Source organism: Heteronotia binoei, chromosome 12, assembly GCF_032191835.1.
Source record: "Heteronotia binoei isolate CCM8104 ecotype False Entrance Well chromosome 12, APGP_CSIRO_Hbin_v1, whole genome shotgun sequence".
NCBI classification, from domain to species: domain Eukaryota; kingdom Metazoa; phylum Chordata; class Lepidosauria; order Squamata; family Gekkonidae; genus Heteronotia; species Heteronotia binoei.
The window spans coordinates 62,129,243-62,144,232 of NC_083234.1; the positions used below are offsets into that span (position 1 = coordinate 62,129,243).

At 41.4% G+C, this 14,990-nt stretch overlaps 1 protein-coding gene across 9 annotated transcripts in view; it reads left to right on the top strand.

The window, feature by feature from the left end:
• CACNA1B (calcium voltage-gated channel subunit alpha1 B) overlaps positions 1 to 14,990 on the top strand; it is a 490,529-nt gene that overhangs the window by 177,825 nt on the left and 297,714 nt on the right. For all 9 annotated transcript variants that reach the window (XM_060251289.1, XM_060251281.1, XM_060251280.1 and 6 more), the window contains 2 exons: positions 4,912 to 5,064; positions 14,130 to 14,317. In XM_060251289.1, coding sequence (XP_060107272.1) covers positions 4,912 to 5,064; positions 14,130 to 14,317 — 341 coding nt within the window. The remainder of the gene's footprint in view (positions 1 to 4,911; positions 5,065 to 14,129; positions 14,318 to 14,990) is intronic.

Genomic DNA, 14,990 nt, shown 5'->3' on the forward strand with positions numbered 1-14,990 from the left:
GTAAAAAACATGAGGGTTCTTTCTACCATATGTGGTGGACTTGTGAAAAAGCAAAACAGTTTTGGTAAATGATTCAACAAGAATCATTTTGGGCTATGAATTCAAGAAAACTCCAGAAACTTTCTTATTGGGATTACAAATGGAAAATTTTCTAAAACAAGATAGAACAATAATTTGGTACTTACTTTCAGCTGCTAAGACATTGTATGCACAGTTGTGGAAGCAAGATAAAGTACCAGAAAAATGGGACTGGATTTTAAAAGTTATGTCTTGGAGTGAAATGGACAAACTTACAAGACTTTTAAAAGACTATGAGTTGGAGAGTTTTAAAATGGAGTGGGAGAAGTTTAGAAGATATGTGGAAAAAGAAGAGAAAATAAAGGGACATTGGGTGATTTTTGATAATAATTGAGTTTTTTCTCTTTTTTTTTAAAAAAAGAATGAAGATGGATTATAATAACTAAGTTGGTTTATATAGGTTTTGTTTTCTCTCTTGTAGGATGATATGTAGTTTTCTCTTTAAGGAAATTCTTTAAGTGATAAGGTTACCTTTTTTTCTCTTCTAGTATTTTAAGTAATTGACACTGGAGGGAGTCTTGATATGGGGGGAGGGGAGGATAAAATGAGTAATGTATGGGATAGGTATAGAGTGTTTTTTCTTATGTTATTAGTATTGGCTATTATTACCATACGTTACTAAATAAAATTGTTTTAACTCAAAGGACTGCAGGGCTCCTTTCTCCCCCTCCCCCTCCAGTCCTCAGCGCTTGAAGCTCTGAGGCTGACTGTTCTAGTGGCTGCTTCCCCAGGCAATACTTTCAGACAGTGCTGATGTGGGGCTCTAAACAGTCTCATCCCATAGAGGCCAGGACCTCTCCCTGTTGGAGAAGAAGGCAAACTGCATGGAGCCCCTAATTACACTTACACATGGCCAAACTATACTGTTTTTAAAACATTGGATTGAACAATGCTGTGTAGGGAGGAAGGATTCTTGTCTCCCCTGAAGCTATTTTCCTGTGGGAAATCCATGCTGTGGGGGAGTTATTGCCCTGATTTTGCTGTTCAGTGTGTAAGTTTTGTGTGGGAAAATGGCATGAGGGGAGGTAAGTGCCTTTCCTTTCCTTGCATCGCCATTCCAAGCCTGTTTGGGTTCTTTTTGTTGAAACAATTCCCCACAAGCTGGGTCTAGGGAACCCATACAGACCTCTTTAAAAACAGTAATGTTAAGTTTGGCCCGCTGATAGGTGGTATGAACAGGAATAGGCATGGATCAGAAAAATGGAGGTCTGTGGAGGTTCATGAATTTCATGAACCATGAACTTCCATGGACTTTCCGCGTGGTGACCCAGGATTGGGCTCAGGAGGCATTGAAATGCCTTCTGAGCTCACTTGTGATGATTCAAACCCTCCCTGAGTGCCAACATGTCTGGCCCACAAACTGCTACAATGGACCAAATGGACCACCTAAAAAAATCATGGTCTATAGGCTGTCTATCAAAACCACAGATGCACAAACCAGGCAAATGGACCACAAACCAACCCCCGGTCCATGATGAAATTAGGTCCATGGATCACTTCATCCCCATCCCTAGGTATGAATAATTAAATCCCCCTTCTTACTTAATACTTGGGGACCACTATAGTCTATAGAGGGGGGGTTTCTGAGGTCCCCATCTGCCTTCCTTTCGTTAATGCTTTGTGTAGTTGATGGAATGACATGAGTGTAGTGGTTAGAATGCTGGACCTAGGAAGCTTAGATTCAAATCCCTACGTGAAGCTTACTGGGTTGCCTTGAACCATTCACTTTTCTCTCAGCCTAGCCTACCTCACAAGGTGGTTGTGAGGGCAAAATGGTTGAGAGGAGAAGGATGTGTGCTGCACGGTTGTGTTACACAGTGGTCCTTGGAGGAAAGGTGGGGTAAAATATAGGCTGGGCATGGATGATTTTTCATACCAACAACTCTTTGGGGGCAGACACCATGAAAAAGGTTTCAAGTACATGAATGGTGCATGTGGCCTTGAGACCTCATCTGAATTTCCTGTCACATGGAAGTGATCATCACAGTGAAGGAGGCTACTGGCAGCTAGATGTTACCACAGCTCATTCTGCATTGTCTGCATTAAATTATCTGACTATGTTGTCTCCTTGGCTTCAGCTCTTATCTCTCCTGCTTTAATTGAAAGTGCTTCTTGCATTTGTGAAGGGCATGAGGGTTGATTGACAGACAGTTCCACAGGCTTGTATTTCTGTTGACCATTTGTAAAGAGGGTTTAATACAAGGTATTGTGTATGAGGTTGTCAACTTCCAGGTAGGGCCTGGAGATCTCCCAGAATTACAACTGATCTCCAGGTGATGGAATTCAGTTCTTTGGAGAAAATGCCTGCATTGGAGGGTGGACTCTAGCGCTATATGCTGCTGATCTAACTCCCCATGCCAGGTGCCACCCCCCAAATATCCAGGAATTTCCCAGCCCAGAGTTGGCAACCCTGTGGAGAGGAATGGGTTCACTGCCTGACACCTGTTTTGACAGCTTATTTTGGTGTGCTCACACTACTGTACTATTCATATAACTGTCTGAGAGGAGGCAGTGGAAGTTAGAGTTAGCAGTTCAGATGCCTAATAGTCCTTTCTTTGCCTTTGAGCAGATGTGTTTGCTTTGAGCAGAATTTGCCCATTGATTTTGTGTTTTTGTGCCAGTGTTTTGAACCTCTGTGGTTCAGTGTAAATACAATGGAAGGTATTGGTTTTAACATGCACAAACCATGAGACTTAACCAAGAATCTTGTGAAGCTCAGAGCACTGTTTGATTTAGCTCAATATTCTCTACTCTGCCAGACTGCAACTCTCTAGGACAGAGCTGGCAAACTTATGGCTCTCAATCTACATCTGGTCCACGAAGGGCTTTAATCAGACCTTCAGAAATTTTCTCCCCCCTCCTTCCCCTCCTGTCTTCACCCTTTGAAGCTCCTGGGCTGCCAACAACAACACTCCCAGCTCCTTTTGCCTTGTCTTTGCCAGCTTCAGCTGGAAGCTCTTCTAGGCTTGCAAAGCTGCAAAGAAAATGCAGAATGGATTTTCCATTGAGGTCAGTGCACCCAGATAGACTGATCTGTCTGAGCCCAGAGACCTTAATGGAAAATCCATTCTGTGTTTTCCTTGTAGCGTTTTCTGTGCTGCAATGTATTTCAATGGAGTGGAGCTAAAGCAGTTTCACTTTTGCAGCATTTGTGTCCAATTGAAACTCCTTGCAAATAATGGGTTGATGCTTTGAGCCAGCCTGTCTCTGCTGAATGGACCTGAGAACTGGCGCCTAGTGAGTACTCTAACCTGGGAACCCACAGCCAAAGGGGAATATTATACAAGAATATTGCCGGTCTGAGTAGACTCAGGGGGAGCTTGCAATGCCCATCCATCATATTTTCTTAGACTCAGAGCATTTTATATTTTTAGTTTCTGCTGTGATCCTTGTGCTTCTCCTTGATGTTTTATTTTAAAAATTACATTGCCAAATCCCACTAGCCCCACCTTTCCATTTAGAGAGCCAGTTTGGTGTAGTGGCTAAGTGCACAAACTCTTATCTGGGAGAACCGGGTTTGATTCCCCACTCCTCCACTTGCAGCTGCTGGAATGGCCTTGGGTCAGCCATAGCTCTTGCAGAGATATCCTTGAAAGGCTAGCTTCTGTGAGAGCTCTCTCAGCCCCACCTACCTCACAGGATGTCTGTTGTGGGGGAGGAAGGTAAAGGAGAATGTAAGCCGCTCTGAGACTCTAAGATTCAGAGTAAAAGGTGGGGTATAAATCCAATATCTTCATCAAAACAATATATCACAAGAGTTTTAAGCATGTTCACTTTCCAATGTATGGCCAGTTGAAGCTGTTGCTTGTTGGAGTGGTCTCCTTGTAAATAAAGGGTTGATGCTTTTAGATGGCTTGTCTCTACTGGATGGACCAAAGAACTGGTGCCTAGTGAGTACTCTAGCCTGGGAGCCCACAGCCAAAAGGGATATTACGCTAGAGAGCCATTGCCAATCTGAGTAGATAGGGGTTTGGTAGGGGGAGAAGCCATTTCATGTTTTCTTAGGCTCAGAGCATTTTATATTTTTAGTTTCTGCTGTGATCCTTGTGTTTTTTCTTGATGTATTATTTTAAAAATTGCATTGCCAAATCCCAGGTCTTTTCATAAAGCTAATTGCTTTTTCTTAGATGTAGGCATATAAAGTTGTCTTCTATTGAGTTACAAGCCCACTACTTACTACTTAAGATCATTTACCTAGTGTTGCTGGGGTCTGAACCTGAGACCTTTTTGTGCACAAAGCAAGTGTTCTATAATCTCTGAACAGCAACTTATCTCCTTGACTATACCATATAAACACTAAGTCCTACCAAGTTTAAACTTCCCCTTTGCTTTCATTCTGGACAGATCATTTAAAAGTAATTGTCTAAGATTACTCTCTGAAGTAACTTTTCTGGCCTGTGTATTTTCTAGCAATTTTATTTTATTTACTCTGTTTTGTTAATTTTGTATTTGCATGGTTTAAAGCTTGCCTCTGCGGCCACCTGCTAAGCAGAGAAAAGATCTCAATGAACGATTTCTGCATACAAACACAAGAAGCTGTCTTATACGGAGTCAGATGGTTGCCTATCAAAGTCACTGTTGTCTGTTCTGGCTGGCAGGAGGTCTCCAGGATTATAAGCATGGGTCTTTTTACATCGTCTTTTGCCTGATCATTTTCATTGGCATGCAAAGCAGATGCTGTGCCACTGAGTCACAGCCATATCCCTTCCAGCTCATAGCTCATTCAAGCAATGCAATAAAGTAGAGCTAGCTTACAATTAACCTTCCATATAGTAAAACCTGTCCTTCTGAACATCTGTCAATGGCTAATGCTACTTTCCTTGTTCTCATTAGGTTTGCAGGTTGTCCTAAAGTCCATCATGAAGGCAATGGTACCCCTCCTTCAGATTGGGCTCCTTCTGTTCTTCGCCATTGTGATGTTTGCCATAATTGGACTGGAGTTCTACATGGGCAAGTTTCACAAAGGGTGTTTCTCCAATGAAACAGGTAAGATTAAGCAACACTCTTCTGGTTGCTGGTAATACCAGTTCTAAAAAGGAAAAGACTTGGGATGGAGGGGAGTGATCTGAAGAAGAATTCAAATCAGGGCTGTCATCCAGTTAAACAATTTTTAGTCAATCAATCATGTTAATTTTAATCGAAGAATCAAGAAGTCTGCATAAAGTTGTAGATTTTTTTTTGAAGCAACAGGGACACTTCCTTCATTCTCCCTCTGGGGCAGAGGACATCTTGGTGGTGGGCCATTCCCACCATCTATTCAGGAAGATAGGAATGACTTTTCTCCTTCCTGTCTGCTGGGAATCACTTGCCCTTCAGTTATATTCCTGCTCATCAAGGAGAGAAATTGAGAGTATTTATTTTTATTTATTTCGTATATTTCTATTCCGCTCATTCCCTGTAGGGCTCAGTGCAGAGCACAACATATGATAAAACAATAAAATACAATAAAAATATTTTATAAACAGACAACTCAGCAGTTCTTCCCTAGATCCAACATGAGTCAGAAGGTCTTCCCCTTCCCTGAGTTTTTTGAAAAGCAGAATTGGCAAAGCCCCTGACCAATAGGCAGTTTTGAGGCTTCATTAAATTTTTTATGCCTTACCATCATATGCTAATGGTTTTTTGTAGGTCCTTCTGGTTGATGTACCTGTCATAGTACTACAGTCTTCAGGACTTTTGTCAGTCAAGGCTCCATAAGGGATAGCCTGGACAAAAGAGCCAATTTAATGCTAAGAAAAGCACATGAGGCCACAACTATGTCAATCGGAGAGTCATCTGTGGCATCCATAGTATCCAAGGCAGCCATAGTCTGGACTAGAAAGGTGCTTCAGCTGATACCAGACAACAATCATCATCTGAATGGTGTCAACAGACTGCTCATTCACAGCAGATGCTACCTTGGACTCTATGATTTTTTCCTCCAAAGCCATGGCTTCAATGGCAACAACCAGGAGAACATTATGGCTACGTGCATAGCATGCAGATTACCATTCCAAAACCATAGTTCCGGCATACTCATTCCAGGGGTACAAGCTGTTTGTAGATGCACTCACCAGAATCCTAGTGGGGACTAGGAAAAAGGAAAAGGCACTTCCAGAACCTTGAGACACAATGACAGAAGGCCCTTTGGAAATTGTTCCTTTCGTGCCCAGCATGTACTCTCTGGATTTAAATAGGGAACTAGAATATCCAACTGGAATCAGTAAAAAAAAAATCCAACTGGAATCAGTCAAGTCAGAAGGGGAAACTTTAACATCAGGTTTAACTAGCAGCCAAATAGCAGACCAAACAGGACTGATTGAGATGGAAAAACTTTTAAGGCATGACTTTCTCCCACTCCAGAGGGAGGATGTCCAACTTCAGGGATGTCTGGATCAATTCCCATGCCAACAGTTGGACAATGGAAATAGTTACCAATGGCTACAGATCTCCCAGAGCAATTCATTACATCCCCTGTCCACAGGAATTCACAGAAACAGCACAGAACCTTGAAAGTGATTGAACATCTTTTCAAGATCCAAGCCATAGAGCCTATCTGTCCTTCAGAAAGGGGACATGTACTCTAGGGGTTTTTTTTGTACAGTCCCAAAGAATAACAAGGACTAGAGAACAATACTCAATCTGAAATAACTCAATAGATTTGTGAAACTGAAGCATTCAGAATGGAGACACTACAAGGAGAACCATCTTCAGTTTAGAGCTCTATCCTTTGGTCTACCTATAGTCCCAAGGGTTTTCTCAAAGGTCCTGATCTGTCCAGTTGTACGGTTGAGAACACAAGGAGTACATATCCCTCCTTAGCTGGATGAACTGCTAACCGGGTCCAGCTCAAGACACAAGTCAAGGGAAGACATGGAGAAAACCATACAGTGTTTACAAGCCCACAGATTCCTTGTGAATCTACACAAGAGCTCTCTGAAACCTACACAGAGATTGGAACACCTAGGCATGCTCATAGACTCCACATCCAACTGTCTTTTCCTCACAGACAAGAAGGTGAGGAAGACCAAGGATATGGTGACATCAATAATACAGAGCAGATCCTCATCACTTATGCCACTCACAGCATTGATAAGGATTCTTAATTTCAAACATAGATGCGATTCAGTGGGGCAGATTTCATTCCAGACTCCTACAACAGTTCCTAAGTCCCTTCCAAGTTCAGATCTTAAGGAAAGAAGATTTATCAATCCATATTCCATTAAGGGTATGATTCAATTTCACTTGATAGACAAGAATGTCCAATTTTTTTACAGGGCAAGAAATACTGGATTCCAGAAGTAAAACAGATATTTACAGATGCCAATCTATCCAGATTGGGGTGTGTGTGTGTGTGTGACACTAGACAAGGTTCTAGTACAGGGTTGTTGGGAGTAAAGAGGAAACAATGCTACTGATCAACCTGCTAGAGTTTTGAGCCATCTGACTAGCTCTTTTGGAAACAAAATAGTGCAAGCTCATGTTTTGATAAGAACAAACTACACAGCAGCAAAAATTTACCTCAGCAAACAGAAAGTTCTAGATCCACAGTGCTTCATGAAGTGACCAGGATCCTAATGTGGGCACAGAAGAACCTGTCATCTATCAGGGCAGAGCACATCAAGGGAATTGCAAATATTGAAGTGGACTGGCTCAGCAGGCAAACAGTCGAAGAGGGAGAATGGTACCTCAAGAAGGATCAGTTCAACCTAATTTTGAATAATTTTGACCCTCCAATATTGGATCTTTTTGCTCCCTTATGGCCTCATTGTCCATGGTTCTTGGCAATACTTCGAATGTTGACAGAGCTACCTCTAAGACTCCTGGTATCAGTGAACATGCTACAAGAACCAGTCTGGCATCCCAAACCAGAGTGGTTAAATTTGACCACTTGGAAACTGAGGGGAATAACATCCTCCAATTAGATTACAGCACAGAAGTCACTGATATTCTCCCTGCATCTAGGAGGCGATTGACAGAATATATAACACTGCTTGGAAGGCATTTGTTCATTGGTGTAGGAGGAAGAAAACCAGTGCTCTAAAACCCACAACTCAAATCACTTCTAGAGTTCATTCAAGAAAGCACTGAAAGAGGCTTGAGAGCTACTGCACTTAGAAGACAAGTGACAGCATTACCTATAGCATTACCTCAAGTTGAGGGTGTCAGTCTATCAAGGCACCCTCACACTCATCATTTCATTAAGGGAGCATCTCTAAAAGATTCTCCACGGTTGCATGGATTTCCAACTGGGAAATGTCATACTGTACTGTCAGCCCTCACCGAATCTCCATTTGAATTAGAGGAATTCCACTGAAGTGGTTGAGAATGAAAATCTTATTCCCAGAGGCCATCATATTTGTGAGAAGGGTGTCAGAACTCAGCACTTTCCATCAAGCCCAGACTTTGTATTTTTCCATGTTGCATGAGAGAGAAGAGGAAATGCCTGTTCTTAAATGACTTAATATCTATGTATTATGTTGCATATTTTATGCATATTATAATTATTAACTTGATTAATCAGTGTCATCCTTTAAATCAGGGGGAGGTGATGTGTTATCTCATGGGGGAAAGAGGAGTATATTTAATACTGAGCCAACTGCATACTGATTCAGGCTTGATTGAGACTCCAACATCTGGGGGCATGCCCAGGCCACAGGAAGATCCTGGCACAGGGAGGTAGCCAGGAGATGAGCACATCTGCATCCCTGGGTTATAAGTGGTGATAGGTCAAGCACAGAGCCTTGATTGAAATGGACAGTAAATTGAGGGGTTCTGTTGACTATTCCAGGAGTTCTGTCTTCCAAGGGTGAAGATTCTTCAATTTCATTATGACTTTGAAAAGGGCCTGGGACAAGTCTAGTCTGCTGCCTTGAAATGAGAGCACTGGAAAAAGGAAAGCTAGGGAATTTGTGTGGAAATGATTGGGTTTTAGAAGAAAATTGCATGCATGTGACTATTCCACAGGGGCAGAGAAAAGCGTATGACACAGAGCACAGATCAAGAATTCAGCTTCCCAGGAAGATTGCTATTTTGCATAAAGCTAGGGTTGCCAAGTCCAATTCAAGAAATATCTGGGGACTTTGGGGGTGGAGCCAGAAGACATTGGGGGTGGAGCCAGGAGCAAGGTTGTGACAAGCATAATTGAACTCCAAAGGGAGTTCTGGCCATCACATTTAAAAGGACAACATTCCTTTTAAATGCCTTTCCTCCACTGGAAATAATTAAGGATAGGGGCACCTTCTTTTGGGGCTCAATCATTTTGAGACATGGAGGGTATTCTGGAGAGAGCCACTGGATGTTATGCTGCAAATTTGGTGCATCTACCTCAAAAAACAGCCCTCCCTGAGCCCCAGATACCCACAGATCAATTCTTTATTATATCCTATGGGAACCAATCTCCATAGGGAATAATGGAGTGCCAGCAGACATTTCCTGCCCCCCACTTTCTGATGACCCTGAAGTAGGGGGAGGGCCTCCAAACTGGGGGATCCCCTGCCCTCACCTGTGGATTGGCAACCCACACAGCCCTTGGGTGAGTCCTGATCTGCCGTGAGATTTGTCATTCAAATGAGTGTTTGTGAATTCCCTACTTGGAACTCAGTTCCCAGGCACATGGGTCCTGAGTCAGAGCAGAACTACAGTGCCCGGGGGGTGGGGGGGGGGAGGCAGGGTGTCCCTCCCTTTCCTTATTTGAATTGGCCCCTGGGGAGCTGTTTGCCCCCATCAATATGCACAGAATCCACCAATGGGACTAATATTGATTCCCTGAAGCTGGGAGAATGAGTTTTCTGGGAAAGCCATAAGCCCCTTCTCCATTCACACAGTGATTCTGATCCAAATTGGACCATATGTGCCTGGGAATTGAATTTTCAATGAGGAACTCACAGCTGTACATCTGATCACAGACTTCTGGGGAAAACCCAAGGAAAATGTAACCTGTAGTTAGATCTTTTTAAAAGTTAGTTTTCATTGTTTTTTGAAAAGAATATATATTTTCAGCGGTTTGTACAAACTGTGGTTAAATGCCAGAAGCCAGAGGATTTGATGAACAAGATTCTCTGTAGTCACAAAATGGAGCTTTGATGCCCTACATTTCGTCCTCCCCCTCTCTGTGGTTATTGGGAATGAATTATTCAACTTAAGAGATTGTGTATATGTATTTAATTTGAATAATGTATGCAAGTTACAGAATTCAGCTTTGCTTTTCACAAGATCTCTGTTACGCTACAGATTTTTTTTTAATTGCTACAGCAGACAAATAACTCTGGCTTTATGTCTCTTAAGGATGAAACAACTGGGAATGGAAGGACATTACAGGGTCCACTGTCCAATGGAGAAATAAAGGACAGTCATAGTTACTTGGGTCCTGCCTCCTCCCTGTATGCCCTTTGCTCTGAGAGGTTTTAGGAAATAAGTCCACCCTTTTCCTTACCCTTTGAATCAGAAAGTTAGTTGGGTTGGTGAGGTTTCCTGTCCCTTGTGTGCCAGGAAAGTGAAGGGCTGTTTCCAGCTCATCTAAGCAACCTCTGGTAATCTCAGAGGAGACACATTAGTTTGGCCTGTTCTCATCTGCTCAAAGTGTCATGGAGTAGCAGCCGCAGCAGCATTTTGGCATGAGCAGGGAGGGAAAGTAGGTCAGGGAAGGCGCTGTCAAATGAAACAGTCTCCTGGAATATTGATGGGAATCAAGAATCAGATGGGAATTGATTTCAGAGGCAAGTGCTGAGACTCATGGTCACAACTAATATCCATCCAGTGTTAGATACTGGGAAAAGCTTGTGCTTGTGGTCCTCTGGGAATAGGAATGCTGTTATCCAGCTTTGTATTAGGGAGAAAATGAGGCTAGGTGGGTAGTAGGGGTGTGCACTTGGTATATACATACTGAGCTGAATAAATATATTTAAAAATACCTTATTGGTATTTTTCTTGTATTTGTTCAGCCAAATCAGATTAGAGAATCTTATTCAGCTATTGAGATAGCTGCGCCCAAATAAATGCCAATACTAATTGCTTTGATTCAGGTGCAGCTAGAAGACATTTAAGGTTTAAATGCCTTCTGAATTTGCTGAATCGCACTGCAATGGTGGCATGATATTGAGTGAACTCAGAAGACATTTAAGCTTTAAATGCTATCTGAACTCAATTATATCCTAGAGGAACGATCCCCGAGCTGAATAAATTTGGTGTTTCCAAATATTTACCCGAGTCCCATTACAGCACTGATACTGGAATTTGGGAATATTTGGGAATACCATTTTTTTTTGTCCAATAGACCTGAATGGGAGAAAAAACTGATTTGTGCATACCGCTAATGGGTAAAAAAAAAAACCTGTCAGGGAGGGAGAAGGATCTGAGTTTGCCCTTTATGTGATTAGTTGTTTGTAAATGAAGCTGAGAATGGTCACAGTGATGCCCAGTGCATGCAGATTCTACATTCAAGATCTGAGGAATCTTTCCAAAGGACACAGTATTTTGTTTTTTTTGCTTCATGTCACATATCTCTACAAACATCTTTGTTACTAATAACTGTATCAGGCAGTTAAATTTCAAGGATTTACGGTAGTTATTTATTTAATTATGATGGTTTTAATTAGCAAATTATATATTGTACTGAGATAATGTTTTATATTGTAATTTTGTATTTGTTATATGTTGTGAGCTGCCCTGAGCCTGCTTTGGCGGGGAGGGCGGGATATAAATAAAATATTATTATTATTTAATCAAATTTATATCCCACCCTCCCCTAACAGGATCAGGGCAGCTCACAACAGTTAAAACAACATAAAATTTAAAACAAGATATACAATAAAATAATTTCCATACATTTTACAATCATTATGTTCAAGATGTGCATTGATATTCTGATCATTCTAATGTTTTTAGTTTTGGTTCTTACAGTTCAGTGAGATTGCTGGTGCTGTGGAATAATAGTCACCTCCGCTTAGCTATTGAAAGCAAGTTTAAACAATTTGGTCTTACAGCCTTGGATTGTTTTAGTTGGTTCATCTAAACCTAGGTGTTTCCTGTGTAGTTATGCCATTGATATGCATGGCCATATAGATGGCCATCTGACAGCAATGAAGTTCCTGTGAAGTTTGGAGGAGGTGTTTGTGAGTTTCCTGCATTGTGCAGGGGGTTGGACTAGATGACCCTAGATGTCCCTTCCAACTCTATGATTGATTCTACAAGACCAAAATCCCTTCAGATAAGCATTGAAATAAACATTCATTGTCACTACATTTTCAGCAGCAGTAGTGCTTTATGGTAAAATGCATAATGCAAACTGGACATAAGAAGACCAAGGGTGGATCAGACCCATGGTCTACCTAGTGGTTCACTCAGTGGCTAACCAGTTGCCCTGAAGAACCAATAGATAGGACATAGAGGCCTTTCACTGATGCTGCTTTCCAGCACTGGTGTTCTGAGGTTTGCTGCCTCTGAACATGGAAGTTCCTTTTAGTAACCATGACTAGTTGCAATTGATCAACCTATTCTCTGTGAATCTTTCTATTCACCATTTAAAACCACAAATGGAGTTCCAGCAGTTTTATGGTAGTTTTTTTGCAGTACTGGGATTCTCCAGTGTACACAGTACTTTCAGAAAGTAGTTGTTCGTTTTAGTTGAAGGACACAGGATGAATTTAAGACAGGCCAATGTGAAGGGATATTTTTCTCCTTTTACAACCCCCCCATAAAACCAAGTAACTTTATATACCTGGGATGTCCTCCTCTCCCTATAGTATACAGAAACCCTACCTTGTTTATGAATGAGTCTGTTTTGCTGCTATACTGATAAGCCCTTAACCATCAAATTTGCACTGAAAGGGGTGATGATTGATATCTGTTCAAGGACATGATAAATTGTGTACTACAAAAGAAAGACATAAAAATCAAGGGAAATGGGAGTGAAAGAGAAGTGAAAGTCAGGCTCTAATGTAGCAAGGATATGGGGAATGCCACTCTAGTATCTGGTCTGAAACAAGCTGTCTTGAGACATTCATGACATGTAATGTGAGATTCTTTCTGCAGGCAGTGTTCTTTTTGAAATCTGCCCACCCCCATGGACACTGATAGGTTTGCTGAGGTCAGTGTGCAATTATAATTGGGGGATGGGGAGGAATGCTTTTGGGTTGCCTCCATGGAATTGTGAAGTAGCCACAGCTTGTGAAAGGTTGGAGAGGAGAAATAAAAGAGAGGTCTGCAGGTGGCACAGCAGTGGAAATATGCATAATCAGATTTTTCTTGTTTCATTGGCAACAGTGAAAAAGGGCAGAAATGAGGCATCAAAACTGTTGTAAGGGTCTTATCATATGCTTCATACTTTTTAAAAGGTACTAAGTGTTGTGAAAAAGGAGAACTAATTAGGCACAGCATAGAATTAAATGTGCAGTTTTGCTTTCTGGGATAAATTATAGGAAGAAGTGTCCTTTTTTCTAAAATGACATCTACCACCTGCAGTTTTTATGATTAAAATAATTAACATTTTTTTAAAAAAAAAAACAGTATTTCCCAATGTATGGGGTGTCTTTTTAGATAATTAAGTGTTTTTTAATTAATTTAAAGCAATTAATGGTCTAAAAAGTGCATCCTTAATTTTCCATTTGGTGGTGTAAGGAATCCTTTGATCTATTGATCCTTAACAGATGACTTGTGAGTCTCATTAGAGAAAGGAACAGAGAAAGTGACAGGGCAGTGAACGTGTGTGTGTGTGTGTAAAGTGCCATCAAGTCACAATCAATTTATGGCAGCCCAAGCAAGGGGCTTTCGAGGCAAATGAGGTGGTTTTGCCATCGCCATCCTTTGCAGAGTCTTCCTTGGAAGTCTCCCTTCAAAGTACTAACTCTGCTTAGTTTCTAAGATTTGAAATTGGGTTATGCCATGCCACTTTCTTTTCCACTAAGAAGCTTTTAAAAAGAAAGTGGTCTATTGCATGGTGATGAGACCCTGATCTTGAATTGTTGGATTATTTAGTCCAAACAAGCCCACCCTTTCAATGCTTAGCAGTAATTTAGTAAACCTCAGTAGTTGAGTCTATCTGACTTTTCTCCTCCTTTCCATGTGCTTCACAGAAGAGAGGGTGGAAGATTTCCCATGTGGTGAGGAGCTACCTGCCAGGCTATGTGATAAAGGAACCGTATGCCAAAAATACTGGGAAGGCCCCAACTTTGGAATTACCAACTTTGATAACATCCTGTTTGCTGTGCTCACAGTCTTCCAGTGCATCACCATGGAGGGATGGACAGACATACTCTACAATGTAAGTACAACCAGTAATGTCAGTAAAACTGTATCTTGGATTCTGAATTCCTGTTACATCATAAAAGAGCATGGTTGTTTTTGAACTCACAGCTAAGTGAACAAGACTGAAGGATAGGAAGGGCTGAGGAAAAAAGACTGCTAGGAAAAGTGAAGGAGGCAGGGAAACTGGGGGAAATTACCATTAAAGAGCAGGACCACAGATAGTGAAGAATGTCTGAAGGATGACAGCCTTCAGTAGAGTAGGAAAGGGAGAATAGTTTAAAGGATTGTGGGAAAATATGAGTCAAAGAAAGTTGGGAAATGAAAGTAATCAGTAGATTCAGAGGAAGAAGACAGGGAAAGCATTGGCTGTAGGAAACTGAGGAGATGGCGAAAGGGATAAATCCAAAGGATAATTGAAACTGGAAAAAGTAATGGGTAAAGATTAGAAATGCTCATGACTGGGAGCCAGTTTTACCTGTGGGTTCAAAATCACCAGCAAATATTTGGCTGCAGCTCTTCGATAATCTGTTTATGTACAAATATATCAGTTATGCAAGTATTTGATTAGGGTTGCAGAAATCACTGTGCATACAGAAGGTCTCAAATTCACATCCCTAAAATTTTCCATGCAGCTCTCAGCACAAGTTTCTCCCCAAATCTTCCTTTGCAATTAAATCATGTAAACTCTT